At 49.5% G+C, this 17,088-nt stretch overlaps 1 protein-coding gene across 3 annotated transcripts; it reads left to right on the top strand.

Annotated features, from left to right (window-relative positions):
• Window positions 1–9,799: 9,799 nt before the first annotated feature.
• Window positions 9,800–16,842, top strand: LYSMD4 (LysM domain containing 4). Of its 3 annotated transcripts, none has more exons than XM_027688805.1 (3): window positions 9,800–9,839; window positions 11,110–11,400; window positions 14,857–16,842. In XM_027688805.1, exons 2-3 carry the CDS (start codon window positions 11,125–11,127, stop codon window positions 15,400–15,402), a joined length of 822 nt encoding a protein of 273 aa, XP_027544606.1. In that variant the 5' UTR covers window positions 9,800–9,839; window positions 11,110–11,124; the 3' UTR covers window positions 15,403–16,842. The 3 variants fall into 3 exon arrangements, with proteins under 3 accessions (XP_027544606.1, XP_027544603.1, XP_027544604.1); XM_027688802.1 differs by having other exon boundaries at window positions 9,839–9,864; XM_027688803.1 differs by lacking the exon at window positions 9,800–9,839 and having other exon boundaries at window positions 10,535–11,400.
• Window positions 16,843–17,088: the final 246 nt, after the last annotated feature.

The raw sequence follows: 17,088 nt of genomic DNA, 5'->3' as shown, positions 1-17,088 counted from the left end.
GAAATGAGCCTCTCGTTTCCCATTGATACTTCTCAGGCTGCAAGGAGAACCATTCTTGTGCTCCTGAAGGCCTTAGCTGCAGACACAGCCTTGGAAGGGAAGTTTGCTCTCGGGCTACGGCAAAGGAATGGGAAGCACGAGATCTGGCATCAAGTCCTGCTCCCATTGAAGCCAGTGGGATGTTTGCCATTGGCTTCAGGGGGAGCCAAGATTTCAGTCTGCAGCCAGATTTGCTGGTGTGCTGAGCTGTGCTGAGAGCAGGACCAGAGAAGGGTTCTTGGTTTCCTGATAAAGCTGTTCCTGCCTCAGCTCCTGCGCTTCAGAGAGCTGGGTTCTCACCTCACACTGCACCCTGCTTGCTCTCAAGCTTTCAGATTTTATTCTTAGGCCAGAAATTCCTTGATGATAAGGCTGTCTGCTTGGTTTGTGCCTGTTGGATTGGCCCGTGGCTGGAGTTCTTGGGCATCCTCACCAGCAAAATCACCCTCCCCATTGGGGATTATGGACAGTGGCAGAGAATGGGATAAAGCAATGGGACAGGGCTGGGGTAAGCAGCTTAAAAGAAGTAAACCTTACAGGATTTGCTCCAGGTGAATCCCTGTGCCTCTTCCTTCAGGCAGTGGCCTGAATCATCTCTAGAATTAATTCTGAGTGGTTCAGGAGAGCCTGAAGAGATTGTAAAGGTGGTCCTGGTTAGGCTTCCCTGCCTCACACCTTCACACCAACATGGATGGTTGGGAACCTTGATACTCTAAGCACCCCTTTTCCTCTCAGGGTTGGGTGGGAGCTGAATTGTGCCAGTGATGAGCTGTGGCGTAGGCACTCATGAGCCTGACAGGGTAAACCTTTCCCAAATTATTAATTCCCCATCCAACAAGGCACCCCAAAGGCTGCTGTGCTGCTGTAGTGACCCAGGAGTTCAGTAGTGCATTATACGGAGCTCTACAATGCACACACACCCCTGCAACCCCCCAGCACCACCTTTGGGCAGGGTTAGTGCCCTGCTCTCAAAAGGAGCTGAAGGAAACAATCTCAGAGTGGACTGAGATCCTACCAAGCAGCCCCATTTTGGCCCAAATAGGTCCCCTTGTTCTTATTTGAATGGATTCATGGTGGAGCCTCTGTATGCCCAGGAAAAGAAACACTGCAAGTAATCCTCGCTCTTTATTTCTATTTCTCCCTGACCAGGATGTCTCTTCCTATTCCTCGTGTGGGTTTGGTCTCTACTGCCCCTCTCAGGGAACATCTGTAAGCACATCACATCTGTAAAGAAAGGCAGGGAAGTTCATCTGCTGGACCAAGAAGTTGTCCTGGATTTCCTCAGCTCTCCAGATGCCTCGTGTTTGACAGCACCTTCTCCACCTGCCCAGCCACAGCCTGTGTTCTCTGGGCACCTAGGACTTCACCTCCTTCCTTTGACACTTCCACAGAGAGGAGCTGGTGGGAGCGACTTTCTGGTAAGTTGAAACCACTGTGATCTATTTTATCCCCACAAACAAGGAGTTTGTAAGTGCAGGTGCTTAAAGCTGAGGTAGTGATCATGCAGAGATCCAGAGATGATAGTTTTACCGGGATTTTTCTCCAGCAAGTTGAAGCAAAGCTCCCCAGAAGTTCAACCCTGGTGCAGGAGCGCACCCCGGTGTCACCTCTTAAGGCACTAAGATTTGTACAGGCAAAAATAGTTTTTCTTCTAGTAATAAATGGAGGAGAAGGGGGAGGAAAGCAAAGAAAAAACCCAAATGATGCCATATTCTCTGCTGAGTGCTTGGCTTAGCTCTGCAGCACCATTTCCCATCTCTCTTTCATGTCATTGTGAGATGCTTCCCCAGAGTATCTTATCAGTAGATCCTTTCTCAGTTTAGTGGCTGCCTCTGAGCCAACTCTTTTCTTCTGGTTCAGTGACTGGCCCAATGTTTGCATGACCTGTAAGCCATCAGCTTGTTGCCCTTCTATTTTCCTTGCTGATATGATCCCCAGCAGCTCTCACATTTCCTGGGGCCAAGCACAATCAAACAAATTGAATCAGAATAAACAGAATTAGTGCTCATTCTTCCTTAGCAACATGCCTGTGATTTTTTTTTTCTCCCTTAGCAAATTCAATCCAGCCACTCTTTCTCATGTTAATTCACTGTAGCTGCTATCCACAGGCTCTGGGTTACAGGTGACAGTGACATGAGGGGACAGTGCTTTGCTTTGGGCAAGATACCAGCATTTGTGTGCTTTGAATTTTAAGGAATGGGGCAGGGGAGGGGTTACCTGATCCACTGCCCTCTGATTCTGTGTGATATTCATTCTGTTGCTGGTAAAGTCCCACCTGGGAACACAAAGATAAGAAAGATGATCCTTTGCACCTTTTATCTGCTCATTTGTCCCTTTAATTCTTTTCATTGTTCCTCTTCCCTTTCTTTTTTTGTTTCTCATTCTTGCACTGATTGTAGCATTCCAAGCAGGGGGCATAGCACAGCTTCCCTGGGATCCTGGCAGATTTAAAGGCCAAGCCTCATGTCCAACATGCTCCCATGCACCCACATATCACACTGGCTGTCTCCTCATGGGCATGACACTGGAGCCAACTTCTCCTGGAGGAGACCACGGAGAAACTCCCTTCTGGCACCCAGGCCTTGGATGTACAAAGTCCAGGGTGGTTGGAGTGTGGTTGGTGTCTTTGACCCATTCCTTGGGACTGTTTCTTGAAGAGAAACACCAGCATTTGACCCTTGGCTTTCAGGGGAGTTTCTCAGCACCAACCTCAAACCAGCTGGAAATGCTGCCCTGCCCCTTTGGAGCAGAACCCTGTGGGGGAAGTTTTAATGCTTGTGAAGCTTTTGGTGTGTCTTTTTTTTTTCTCCTATCATCTGAGGAGGTCCCTGACACTATGATAAAAGCCCCCACTGCCCACTGGGCTCCTCTCCTTGTGGTGAATGTGGTCCAGAGAGAAGGCAAAGTTTCCCCAGAAGCACATTCCCATTCCATGGCTCTAATTAGAGAAGCTTTGTCTGTGTTTATTGCTAACCTTGTTCTTCCTTGCACTCAACCCAGCTGGAAGCCTGATTAGTGACTTCCCAGTGGCCTTGAAACCCAAGGGAATTAATTTGTCTTTAATTTTGTCCAAGCTGATACTTAGGGAAATGGTTGGGAATACTGCAAAGCAGCTTCTGGCAGTGAAGAGTCCAAACCAAGGATTTCACAGACTCCTGGTAATGATGCTCAGCCTGTCCATCTGAGGCTGGCCTGTGCAGCATTAACCAGCAGGGACACAGCCCCCATAGTGACAGACACTTCCTTTCCCTGACAAGCAGTGGATTTGGCCAGCTGTGTTTTGTTGGTACCCGGTGATCATACACTGCTCGTGTTTGTGTCACTTTGCTGCTGTTCACAGTTTGCAGCTGCAGCTTTTCTGGGTCGCTATTGACAGGCAGGCACATCCTTCCCAGCTTGATGGATGCTCCCCCCAGCTTCCCTGGATCTGGGCTGTGCTGACAGCAAGTTGGGTGAACCAGTTCACGGCTCTGCAACTCAGGGAACCACTGCACTAGCAGAGGAACCACCATAGCAGTGTTTGGCTGAGGGTTTTTAAAGCACTTTGAGCTCCTTGGTGGAACAAGGGTAAGTACAAACCTGTTCTGTTGCTCTGTGGTTAAGGGTTGCCCGAGATTATGGTTTGAAGTGAAGAGAAAACAGCAGCCAGCAGAGCAGCTCATACCTCCCTGAGGTGGTCAGTGAGTGGTTTGGGGCATTTTCAGGGGCTCCTTCACAGCCCAGGTGCTGCAAGGGCTGAGCCAGCTTGGGGCTGGCACCCCTCTGCTGGGCTGTGTGCAGGACACAGGAGTTGTATCAGGGCCATGCTTAGACTTAGCTTTTGCTGTAACAATTGCAACTGGTAAAATGTCAGTTTTCCCAATTTTCCTCCCCACAAGCTGTTTTAAAGGGAATGAAGGCAGATCCTGCCATAGCTTAGTGCATTACTGGCCAACTCAAATGACTCCCTGCTGTCTTTTCATCTCCACGAGACTTTTAATGCCCTAAGTCTTTGCATGTCCTGGCACACAGCCCAATTGAAGCATGAGCTCCAGCAGAAGTTTTACATTTAAAGCTGTTCTTTTGGCTTCAGAAATTTGCAGATCGAGGCTGAGAGTTGCAATTCAGCTGTTTGCTTGCAGATCTGCACCAGCCCTGCTGTGCTCTTGCCCTCACCTCGGTCAGGCAGTTGTGTTAACAGCATTTTCCAATTAAAGTAGCAGCTTCAGTTACAGAAAATGCTTTTCCTATCTGGGCATTTATCTGATTTTATTCTCTTTTAATCACTCATGGAGCACAGAGCTGTTTTGTTTTGTTTCCCATCCCTTATCATAATTAATCCATCACCATTTCTGGTGACAGGGCTTTTGCTGGATTTTTTATTTTTTGCCATTTCCAGCATCAGCTTGGGCCAGCACACTCAGACACCCCATTTCTCAGGATGGGAAGCACTGATGTGAGTGATCAGGCCAGTGTCAGGTGGACATGCAGCTCATGAAGTTCTGCTCACCCAGAGCAGGAAAAAAGACACCCTGCCCTGGAGAGAGCCCGTCCAGAAAACTTTAGAGCCTTGCTATGTAAATTACAGCCACTTCCCTGTCTGAAATGTTCCTATCTAAAATCTTGATCTTTAAGACCTCCACAGCCAAGATCAAGGCTTTTTACCATGACCTAGACATTCTGAGTCTCCAAGAGAAAAAATGGTATCAGATGAACCTTCATTTTTCTTCACAGTGCAGTGAGATAAGAGCTGCTTTTTTTCACTTCACCTCCCTGAAATGGTCATCCTGGGCCTGTGGTACAACAAGCTCAGCAAGGGATGAGGGGGATTGAGGGGTCCTGTGAGGTGCAGTGGGATCTGGCTCTGTGTTTTCCCTCCAGCCATTTTTTCCATCATGGACAAAGCTGTAACTGCTGGTTCAACGTGCTTTGTAACACAAGCACAGCAGTGCTTGAGCTGGGCCTGCAGGAACTGGAGAAGGACCAGATGCAGTGACAAAAGCACAGGTTTCAGTGCTGACATCCTGTCCCAGGAGGCCACAAAGCCTCTCGCTCCTATGACATGTTTCTCCCAGGGTTTGATCAGCTGTAGTTGTCACTCTGGGCTTGTGCCCACCACAGTGACCCTCAAACATTGAAGCCCCTCAGTTCTGCAGGGGTCCTGTGAGGACGCTACAACCACAGACTGCCAGACCAGGCAGCAAAGCCTTCTGCTGCCCCCACGTGTTCCATGCTCATTATTGTTGCCACGCACCAGTAAAGATGTGGGAACCCTCTTGGCAAGGATGAGGAGGAGCCAGCACAGCCCTACAGCTGCTGAGGTCAAGGATCTTGCTTTGGAAGATTCTTCTGTTCCTCCCTCAAGCTCAGGGCCTTCCCTCAGGCACCTTATATTTTAAAAATTGCAAAATCAGATTGGACATGTTTGGATTTAGACAAGCTGGAGACAGCCTGGAGGCAGAGCAAAGCACAGAGGTGTCATCATCCTGCTCTGAAGGGGTGTGTGTGCACCCCCAGAGCCCGTGAGGGGATGTTTGTCCAACCCCCCCACGGTGTGAGCGATATCAGATATCGACATGGTGCTTTCGGACCATGAGGAGCACAGAGAGAGAGAGAGAGACAGCTCCTGGCAGGCTGAGCTCACATGATAGGGTCATTGGAAAGACAAGTGATGCTTTCATCAACCTACCTTTCCCCAGCAGTATCAGCACCAGCTTGAGCAAGCACTGACTCTGTGCTCCTGTAGTGTACTGTGCTCTGTGTAGTACCAAGGTCAAAAGCGTCCTCACAGATACGTTGAAGCTGTTTCTCCACCAGTGTCTCAGCCCCCAACTCCCATCCTTCTTGGCCTTGTCAAGTTCCAGTTTTGAACCATTAAAGGGCACTTTTTGGCAGAGTTACATTCCCTCTGGATCAGTGGCACCTCTCAAGCTGAGGGGAGAGCAGTCTGTAGTTATTGACTGACTGCTGCTTCCCAGCAGTTACAATTTGGGATCTTGTGGTTTTGTCCTTCTCTGTTGAGCAATCCTTTGTTGGGGCAGCACATGCTAATTGTTCTGGAGAGCCTCAGTCCCAGAAGCTGCCTGGAGCCTGGGCTGACAGGTTGGTAGCAGCAGCCAAGCTCTCACATGGAACCAGTTTGTGGCTCGATGGTTCTGACCATCCCTGACACGGCTCCTTGGAAAGTAAGGGTTGGCTCTTTGCCATCCTTTCACCCAGAGCCTTTTTGCCCTGGCACCAGTAGCAGATGGGCCCAGGAGCAGTGCCTGAGCTAAGCATTGTCCACAGACTGCCCTGGACACTGCCTGGAGCTCTCTGAGAACATCTGAAGGGAGCAGCACTCCCTGGCAGGGCTGACGTACTCCGGCAGTCGGGGATTGCAAACACATGCTTCAGCTATGCAAGAAATCTTTGCCTTGTTCTGAATGCAACTCTGCCTGGGTTCCTTCCCAGGAACATTCCTGTTCTTCACAATTTACCAGTTGCAGGAAGGGAGAAGGGGGAGGAGGGATTTTAAGAGTAAGGCAGAGGAAAGGGAACAAATCTTACAGTGCTTTCCCCAGCCAAATTCCTCCAGAAGGACAGGGTGTGGAGCGTGGACTCCAGAGTCTGGCACCATCCCAAGAAAATATGAACTACAAAATCAAACCCACTTTTAATTAGTCATTTGTTTTTATATAAAGAATTAAGGCACTCTTTTTCTGAAGTAATTCAGTGCCTGCTATCACACAAACCAGGCAGCCCCTGCCAAGTGGTGCTGTGTGATAGAAGGAGGGGCTCTGAGCAGGGACAGTTATCTCCTCCAGGAGACAGCAGTGCTGCTCAGATCTGCATCCTGCTTCCTGAGATAAAAGGCTCATTCCTCAGAGCCACAGCACACGTGAGAGAGTTGCAAATGTAGTTCTTGTAGGTGGCAGTAATTTGAGGTCTGAGCTGGAGATGAATGATGAGCTGGGGCTCTGTCATCACACCTGCTCTGTTACAGACAGGAGGGAAAGCATGAGAGGGTGGGGCAGGAGCTGCTGCAGAGGTGCAGGAACCCAGCTCCTCACAGCTGACTCTCAGGGTGACAAATCCCTTTTCTCATGCCAGCAACAGCAGGGCCCTGCCTGGGGAGGGCAAAGTGCAACCTGATGGCACCAAACATGCACTCTGAGTAACCTCCATAGCTCAATTAACTGTAGTAAGTATATTCCTATAATTAATTTAATTTAACTGAGGTTTTCTCCTCTCTGTTGGGTTCCCACTGTATCAACCTCTTAGACTTAGGGTGCATATAATTCAATCAGATGTACATACAGTGCCTACATAAGCTTAGTCACTGCAGGCACCAGGGAGAGGGTTATTTTGTTGTATTTGGCTCATACTTCTGCCTTAACATGGGGGTGGCTTCACTGAAATTGGTTGTGCTGCATTAGCCCAGAGCAAAGCCCAGCATTTATACATTATTTACAATAGTGGCATCATCACTTCTATAATGCCATGTCCTGAGCATGGCTGAGGTTTGCTCCAGCTGCCTTCCCAGTCTCCCACTAGGAAACAATGAAATGAAGACAGAAAGGAATACTCATCTTTTTCTCTTTTTACATATATATAACTCAGAACTATTAGCAGACTTCTGTTGCCTTATAGTGCAGTATAGGAGCCTTCCCCTGTATTTGCTAAACTAAACAGGAATAATTAGTTGATATTAAGCAGATGCTCAATAAATTTTTCTGTAACTTGTGCTGTACGTGGGGTCAGGAGGGAGTTCACGGCTTGTGAGGGTCCCCTCCTCCATCTTTTATCCACTGTACACTCTACATTTGTATTGTTAATGGCCCATATGGCTGTGAAGGAAAAGGGTGAATGATTTCACTCTGTCTTGCTTTGATTAATCCCAAATTATGGATCAAGTCACCATTAATGATGGCCCTGGTGATTTATGAATGGCAATTGTTATTCCTGCTGGTCCTGAACAGTTGGAAACTGTCAGGTGCCATCCTGAGCAGCTGGAGCCTGAGCATCCCTTGGCACTGATGACAAGGTGTGCAGGGATGTGTGAAATGGCCCAGCTCTGCACAGGTGAGCTCAGGGAACACCTGCACAGCAGGGACAGGAGCCGCTTTCTGCCAGTCACACATAAATTTATTTATTTCCCAAGGGTGGAGAGCAGCCTGCCACTGAGTGATCTGAGATTCAAATTACAGATTTTATTGCAGAGCTTAGAAGGCTGCAAAGAGAGAAGCAAGGGACTCACAAGAATTATGTGTCTGACACTTTGGAAACTTCAGAAGTGAGCCTGAAAAAAGAGAGAAAAAACCAAAGTGATGAGGAGAACAGCAACTCGATCTCAGCAAGAGCTTCCAGGAATCACAGGGCCATGAGGAGAGCCCTATCCTAGTTTATGTGGAGAGCCCCAAGCAAGACCTTCATGAAAGTTTTGATTATTTGTCACAAGGGGATTAGCTCTGTTGTGCCCTTGGAAGGAGCTTGCATGGATGTGAAGGCCAGATGGTGCCCAGCATCATCCCAGCCCTTTGGATTGAGTGAAAGACTTCCTTAGTTCTGGTGCCCTCTGCACCGACATAAGTCGGGGGTAGGAGGATTTCCTCCTGAAGTTCAGGGCATGTCTGACCCTTATGTTGGTTGAATGTAGATAATGACTGAACCATTGAGCTCTCAGACAGACTCCACTTGTTTAGGGCTTTGCAGCTCTCACAGTCTATCAGCTAACAACAAAAATATTCCAATTATTTGGAATGATGACATCATCCACACAATTGACCCAGAGCCAAGAATAGCACTCCTACAAAACAGTTATTTCTTGTTAAGCACTATCAAGGACAAGTAAGCCCAGACTTAGCTCCCTCAGCAAAGCCTGGTTGTTTCCCCCATGTTTCCAGATCACCTCAGCAGTTGTGTTTTCCAGTTTTGAGCAGCTTACCCTGAGTGACCTGGATTTGTTTGACAAAATGTGATTATTACTTGTAACTTTTGAACTTGAATAGTCACAGGGAGGCTGTAAGTGGCTCAAGGAAGGAGTTTTGGCACGTCTCATCTAGTCCCCTCACTTGCAGAGCCCTCTCCAGCACACTAAATCCATCTGTTGGGTCAGAAAACTGCGTGAGCTGGCTGAGCCCCAGCGTCATCTGCTCATGGCACAGACTGGCCCAGGGATGGAGGGGAGGGAATCCTAATCCCTGCTTGGTGATGGGGTGCTGGCTCAGCCCCAGCCCTGCCTGGCCTGTCTCCCACCCCACTTCCAGCCCTTCCGAAATCCCTCCGCCCACAGAGGTGTGTGGGCAGGTGAGGGTTGTGAGTGAGCAACGGCTGCTGCTTGAAAAACCAACGGTGATGCAGGGACAGGTGTCTGACATGGACCAGTGCCATGACACCTCACCTGGGGCTGTTCAGGGTGTGTGACATCCCCCAAGGCAGTGACACCACACCCAGGGCCATACAAGTATGTGACATGCCCTGTTGTACAGGTGTGTGATGTGCCCCAATGTACAGGTGTGTGACGTGCCCTGGTGCACACCCAGGGCCATATAGGTGTGTAACATCCCCCAGGGCAGTGACACCACACCCAGGGCTGTTCGAGTGTGTGACGTGCCCCATTGTACACCTGTGTGACATGTCCCCTGTACCGGTGTGTGATGTGTGTGACGTGCCCCGGGCTCGGTCCCCTCCCGGCCCGGCCCCTTTAAGTGAGGCCCCGCCTTCCGCCGCGCTAGCGCTCCCCCCGCCTTTCCGCGCCGCCCATTGGCCGGGCGGTGTTGAGGCCCCGCCCCCCGGCGCCGCCAGCCAATGGGAGGAGCGCTGGGTGAGCCCGTGGCCAGGTCGGTGAGAGGTCGATGGCGGCGGGTCCGTGAGGGGGGCGCGGGGCCGGGGGAGAGGGGTGGGAGCGCACTCTGAGGGGAACGGGGACACCCTGAGCGGACCGGGACTCCTGGAGGGACCGGGAGCCCCTTAATTGCTGAGGGGAGCGGAGTCCTCTGAGGGGAGCGGGGATCCCTGAAGTGCGGAGGGGAGCTGGGCAGTCTGAGGGACTGGGGAGGATCGGGGACCCCTGAGGGGATTGGGACACCCCTGAGGGGATGGGGGGGATCGGGGTCCCTTGAGGGGCTGAGGGTATCGGGACCCCCTGAAGTGCTGAGCGGGTCGGGGGTCCCCTGAGGCGCTGGGGGAGCTCGGGACCCCCTGAGGGGCTCATGGAAGAGTTTGTCCCTCCCTGGAGAGGGCGGTGTGTGGGGGGAGGCCGAGGTGTGCGGTCCTGGATCACCCGGCACAGCCGAGCCCCAGCTGTGGGTGCCCTGCCCGGTGCTAATTAATGCCATTAAATGGTCGTGGTTTCACCTGAAGAATCCATTATGGGTAGGGGAAGAATACTAAGGTCAGTGGGGTTCCATGAGAATGCGAGGTTTTCTTATCTGTACCCGGCTCTGAGAACAAATTGTGGAGCTGAGGATTGAAGAAAACAAAAAATAACAACTTGCAGCTGCAGGCTGAGCAATAATTAAAGTGCTTGGGCAGGTTGAAGTTAAGTGTAGCTTGAACTGTCCTTATTTAAAAAAAAAAAAAAAAGTACATTTCCAAGAAATTAAAATGTGGGCTCTCAAAGTGTAGACAACTAAGGACTTCAGGAAAAGTGACTTAAAGGATAATTTAGTTGAGTGTTTTGGTAGGAGATCTGATATGTTCCATGGATTTTTTGACCATAATTAAAGACACTTCACTCAAAGTGACTCTCTTGCTTTTTAAATGAAATTGTAGAAAGTGTCTTTTAAAATGTGCGAAGTGGTTTTATGAGGTGTTTTGTCCACAGGTAGACAAAAAAAGAAAAGGTTGGGAAATAATCTACTATAATAATAAAAAAATTATATACTAATACTGTGATAATAATAATAAATAATCTACTGTAATAATATATTGCTGCAGTTTGTACATAACTTTTTGATATTACTGTTAGAATGGCACTTTTACCCTTGGACAGAGGAAAGGATTGTGTGTTCACACACTGCTGTGCTTTTTGTGCATCCTCTGAATCTCACATGCTGAGAACTGAACACTGGTACTGAGGGAATTAAAAACGTCTGGTTTTTGTTCCAGGTGCTGGTGTAGAAGATGAGGCTGAATGAGAGCCGGACAAGATCCTTCCAGACTGCTGTCACGGTCCACAAATACCCGGGCAGGCAGGTCTATGTGTTTCCTGATGGCCCATCCGACTCGGAGGAGTCCTCGGAGGAGGAGGAGCTCAACGTCATGGAATTGCGGCCCAGGGGGAAGGAGCAGCAGCGGGGCAGCACTTCCCGGGACAGGCCTGGAGATGTGGTGCTTCTGGAGCGGGAGCTCAGGGAGGGTGACAGCCTGAACAAGCTGGCCCTGCAGTACGGCTGTAAAGTAAGAGCCTTCTCTGGGCGGGGTTATCACTTCAGAGGTATTCCATGTGTACCTTACTTTCCAGAGCTGTCCTGGTATCTGATAGTTTTGACACTGAAAATACACTGTGTTTTTCATGAATGCTCAATATCTGGATGAAACTGGAGAAAGGCAAAAAAATCCCAGACAGACACAAAAAAAGAGTTGTTCAGCCAACAGCTGAGGAAGGTGTCGTCAGCCTCAAACCCTGCCTGACCTGCTTTCCTGTTTAATTTGAGTGACTAAGTGCAGGTTGTACTAACTCATTTTAACTGAGGGCAAGCATTAGGAAGCTGAGCTCAGAAATGAGGGTCAGGGCTCTGCTCTCAAGGAACATTAAGAGTTTTTGCAGCAAATAAAGCAGTACAAAGAAACACTACTGTGATAGGTCTGGGGTTGTTCTTTGAAAGGTATCAGTTTACATGTTGCAAGGAAGGTCTGAGTGTAAGGGGTGGAGTTGGAGAGGTGCCAAAGTTCAGGTCCCAGAGTCCAGGTGCTGTCTGTGTGTGGGTTTTGGTTGTTTGCTGTCATGCCCAGAGTGTGCTCCATCAGCTGCTTGGGGGCAGGAGGGAGGGGTGGGCAGGGTGAGCTGTCTCCGGGTTGGAACACTCTGCACAGTATCTTCTCTTTGTTCCAAAGCAGGGCACTTCATAGAAAAACTGTTGAAAAGTTAAATTACCTGCTCTGAAGATGAGAAGCCCCCTGTTGTTTAGCAGTTGGAGCTGTATTTTTAGAGCCTCCTTTATCTGCAGGCTGGGCTGTGATCAGAAAGTTCCACGATGCAGACAATTGGACAGTGACCGGAGTGGGATAATGATACGGCTCTGGCTCTGCTGCTGCACTGCTGTTGCAGTTGGTCTTGCTTAACCACACAGCAGCTGTTGGTGCAGCTGAGGCAAGAGGGCTTAGAGGGATTGCAACAATTGCTCCCCTCCCATTCCCTTAGAGACAAACACAAAACAAAAAAGGCACCCGTGTAGGTTCTGCTGTGGAGCCTGGTGCATGCAGGGAAGAGTCTGGGAGGACTTGAATAGGCCTTGATCGGTACCAGGAGAGCCCAGGAAGGCAGAGCTGCAGCTTTGGTTGGCTTTGGAGCTGTGACTGAGCACTCCTCTCTCAGCAGCAGTTGTGTCACTGCAGCTTGGGCACAATCACAGCAGTTTGTGAGCTCAGAGGAGGAAGGTTCTGAACAGCTCTTTGGTTTATGGCACAAAAAGTCCTGCTGTGCCCTCTGGCACTGTGACTTTGAGGAGTCAGTCCTGTCCCTGCTGTGGCTGCTCATCTACCTCTGCTGCCCCATTCCTGCCCCACCTGAAGGCTGCTGGGCCCATCCAGGGGGGAAAGTAAGCTGGTAGGGAGGGACCAGGTAGTCAGATGTTCTCCTCCCTCAGGAAAAAACTGTCCTGCTGCCTCCCTTCCTTCCAGAAAGGGCATTCCTGACTAGTTCCAGTTAAATTGGAGAAGTACAGAAATCTTTATCATAGGAGATTTGTGTATTTGTCTGTTTACAGGCACTGATCAGTTTTCCTTCATTTTGTTTTGTTTGCACAATTAACCAGCTCCTGAAAGACCCCCAGGACAGCAGTGAGGAAGAACTGTAGCCACAAATACATATGCAAATGAGTTTAAAAAATCCAGGACGAGTTTCTCCTTGAAATCAATGAGAACTTGACATTGGTTTCAGAATCTGCTTGGGGAGGGAGTATTAAACAGTGCAACAAATAGCTCTGTGTGTGTGTGTGCCACAGATAACTTGGCAGAGATGGAAAGCCCTTCAAAATCCTCATTTTTACTCTTGACCATTTATAGTCCTGGCTTGCTTTTGGCATTGTTCATAGCTGGGACAAGAGCAGCAAACTGCAGCCAAAAAATGAGTACAGAAAATAAGCCTAAATGGCTTGTGCAGCCCAGGCTCTCTAACGCTTCCCATCAGCTCTGTTTGTTGTTTCTGTGTGAGTGCTGCTCCACTTTCTGTTTCTAGAGCCTCAGCACAGCACTGCAGTGTTTGATTGCAGACACCACGGGAGATATTTACTGTCCCACTAATTTGTTTTCATTGGAACAAACCCAGAAATTGAAGCAGCACCTCAGTTCGGAGGCTTTGGGTGAGATTGTTGTTTCATAACTAAGAAGTTGTGCAGGGTTTAAGTGCAGAGGTTATGCTGGGGCAGCCTGTGAGGAGCCTGAACCAGCAAAGGAGGATTCCTTTTGCTTCGGGGGCCCCAGATCAGGACCTGCATTAAATGGGCCGTTTTCAGAGTTCTCAAGCTTTGCAGAGTAAGCGTGAGATTGAGGCATCCATCTCATCTCTGCCTTGGAGCAGAGTGTTTGGGAAGTGGAGTGCTGGTTTTGTTTTAGCTCCCCAGTTTCCTTGGCAGCCTCAAGTGAGTGCCCAGTGAATGCAGGTCATACTGTGATTTCTGAAAGAGCCAGGCACAGTCCCCACACTGTCTCCTTGGTGTGATGTAGCAGAGGTGGTTTAGCTGTTTATGTTGTCTTTCTCTTTGGCTTGGGGTCTTGCTGATTTGTTTTGTGTCCTCAGCCTTTCCCTCAAGGTTCTTTCACATCTCCTTGGCTGCTGTGGAGAGCACCTTGCACACGTTGACATCCTGTTTGTCTTCTTTGACAGAGGGTTTAGGGCAGCTGAGAAGTTGCTGCACTTCCTGGGGGCTGTGAGTGGGCACTGTATTAATTAAGCATCTTCTTTTATCTAATGTTAAATTAAGAGGCACACTCTTGCCTTTGTCTTTGCTTTGGGACTGGCCCTGTGACTGGCTCTGCACGTGTGGCTCGTTCTTTCTTGCTCTTCCCACTGCTGGGTGGGAATATGGGTCACAGAGGGGAACTCTGTACAGGAACCACCAAAGGTCACCTCAGGGGCACAGGGGTGTTGCCCCTCAGCAGGAGCACTGAGCAGCTGTGCAGGAATGAGCTGGATCAGCTGCTGTCCTGCACAGGAGAAGTGGTGCCTGGGCACAGGATGCTCGTGCCCATGTGGGAGACACTCACCTGTGCTCCAGGTGTGACCTTGCTTTCAGAGATGGAGCTCTCTTCACTCTGAAAGCACTTTCTGAGCTGGAGGGTTTTGACTGCTGATACTGATGTTGTCCTCTCATGAAAACTGTTTTGAAAAGGATCTGTTACAAAGACTCTTCTTGCCTTAACTTGAATTAGAAAGTAAGTGAGGGAAGGCAAAGAAAGCAAAGGGAAGGAAGTACAGTAACAAGCAAAGTACAGCAGATACAAGAGCACTAGAGGAGGGTATAGACTGGTTTAACAGGGGACTCGCTTTACCTGGAGCCCTCTCAGCTGGGAATCTCTGCAGAACCCCAAGCCAGTTGTTTTATTCTCTGACAGCTGTTCGATGGCTCTGGAGCTGCTTCCTGCTTCGGTCCCAAGTTGTCCTACACTAACATCGATGTCCTTTGGGTTCTGTAGGTCGCCGACATCAAACGGGTCAACAACTTCATCCGGGAGCAGGACCTGTACGCACTGAAGTCCATCAAGATCCCGGTGAAGGCCCACGGGCTGCTCACGGAGAGCAGGCAGGAGCTGCGACCGCTCCCTCCGGCCCAGCCCGGGCTGACCCGTGTGGAGCTGCCGGAGCCCGACCCCGGCACGGGCGGATCCACCAACGGCCAAAACCTCAGCGACTACTTCAGGGACATCGACCAGAGCATCCAGGACGCCGTGCAGGTGGAGGTGCAGCTGAACACAGAGTACTGTGGGGAGCCATTGGAGAGGCCTCTGCCCGAGCCAGGGAAGCGGGACACTGGGAACGGTGCGGACTGCGGGATCCAGTGGTGGAATGCCGTGTTTATCATGCTCCTGATAGGAATTGTGCTGCCAGTATTTTATATCATCTATTTTAAAACACAAGGCCTGGTGGCCCACACCTCCAACACAACGGTAACCTCAAATGTTTCAACAGCTGGATTGGAAGGGAAATTACCACAAAGCTCAGTGGTAGGAAAAAAGTCATAAGGGGAAAGAGGAGACCCCTCCAGCCTCTCCAAGAGTGGTGCCCACACTCTCGTGACTGACCCAAGTCCATCCAAGGGGATATAATGATACAGATAATTTTTATTTTTATAAGTAGCTGATGATGGAATCCTGAACTTGACTGAAAGTGAGGTGATGTGATTGTGATGGAAAAATAAGGATGATTTGTTGCTTATGAAGGTCACTGAGCAGGTGGGTTAAGAGTTGGGAACTCTGTTGAGGGAAGGTATTTAGCAATTTATTGTGATTGCTTCAGGTATTTCTTAATGCTGTGTCTGGAAGCAAATCCTTTGCTGCTGAGCTAGAGAGTGCAGTATTAATGTGCTTGGAAAGTTGGGGGTTGTTTGCATTTTAAGGAAACACTTTTTGCTGTAGCAGAAGGGGTGGCTCTTTCACTCAGAGCTGTAATTTTTATGTCTTGCAGACCACGGTGGTTTTGGCTTAACCATAAACTGATGGCTCTAAGCTGGGTGTGCCAGCCCCTCATCATCCTCCTCCTCCTGAGCAAACCTTTGAGCTGGGTTTATTAGGCTGATGTCAAGCCCCTCCCCTGGATGAGCCCAGACCTCTCCCCTCCATGAAATCCTTCAGAGATGGGATCTCGGTGCCGGATCCGTGCTGTCCCCAGGGTGCAGCCGGAGCCAGCCCTGCCACTGCAGGTGGGCAGAGGGTGTTGGAGGAGGATGTGAGAGCAGGGAGAGGAGTTGTACACTCCTCTCAAGGGCTCTTTTGTTGGCAGGGGGGTCTAGTCAGTATTACTTGTTAAAAATACTAATAATAGTCTATAATGGTGCATCTCAGACACCCGATGTCAGTCACAGACTTGATTTCCCTGTGTGCAGATTTCATGGGAGCAAAGTGCTGAGTCCCCTGCAGGGTGCAAGGTCCAGGGCAGAAGTCCAAGGCACAGAAAGAAGGGTAAAGCCTTTCTAGGACAGGACTGAGCTGATTGTGAAACGTTCTGTGACCTGCAGACGTGCATTAAAAAGCTGCTGAGGGTGTAGGGAAAAGTGGTGGAGCTTCGGAGGGCAGAGGGCTGTGCTCTTCAGGGTGAGACACTGAACACTGCCTGCTGGGAGGAGCAGCAAGGGAGGCTTTGGGAGCTTTGCTGCAGAGCAGAATTGGCCTCAGAAATTGGATTCGTCAATTCCAGGCCTGCAGGCAGAGGTAATTCCAGGCCTTCCTGCAACCAAACACTAAGGGATTTCCACCCCACACAAGCAGAACTGTGTGATGTTACAATGACAACCTGTGTTTCCTGCAGCTCTCAAAAAAAGTGCTCAGGAAAGCCTGAGGTAAACTAATTTTGTAAACGAGGACTCTAAAGTATCTTATACTGAACAAAAACTTGTATTTTTCTTCTGTGAAGAGCTGTATCTCTTTTTTCTGGGGGCGGGGGGGATTTCTTACATTTTTAAATAAAGCCACATGAAATAATAAAAGCACAAGGGGCACAACTTTTGCTTTTTTTTGTTCCCACACTGCACTGTGCTGAGCACCTGCCCCGGGACGATCCCTCGGCACAGACTGCAGGAACCAGGAGTGGGAGCAGCAGAAGGAAACGTGAGTGTCCCAAGGGGCAGGAGGACGGGGCCGGACCCAGGTGTTTCTTTTTGTTATAAGGTTCTTAACAAGCAATAACTTTTTGACTTGAATGTAGTAACAAGT

The sequence above is a fragment of the Neopelma chrysocephalum genome, unplaced genomic scaffold (genome assembly GCF_003984885.1).
Source record: "Neopelma chrysocephalum unplaced genomic scaffold, ASM398488v2 Primary Assembly neopelma1_75, whole genome shotgun sequence".
Taxonomy (NCBI): domain Eukaryota; kingdom Metazoa; phylum Chordata; class Aves; order Passeriformes; family Pipridae; genus Neopelma; species Neopelma chrysocephalum.
The sequence above is the reverse complement of the archived record's forward strand: the minus strand, read 5'-3'. Positions and strand labels throughout refer to the sequence as shown.

Excerpts from the sequence above, each read along its gene's own strand:
- LYSMD4 (XM_027688805.1), top strand. The coding sequence starts at position 11,125 with ATGAGGCTGAATGAGAGCCGGACAAGATCCTTCCAGACTGCTGTCACG. Across the intron at positions 11,401-14,856 it reads CCCTGCAGTACGGCTGTAAA|GTCGCCGACATCAAACGGGT; the intron begins GTAAGAGCCTTC and ends TGGGTTCTGTAG.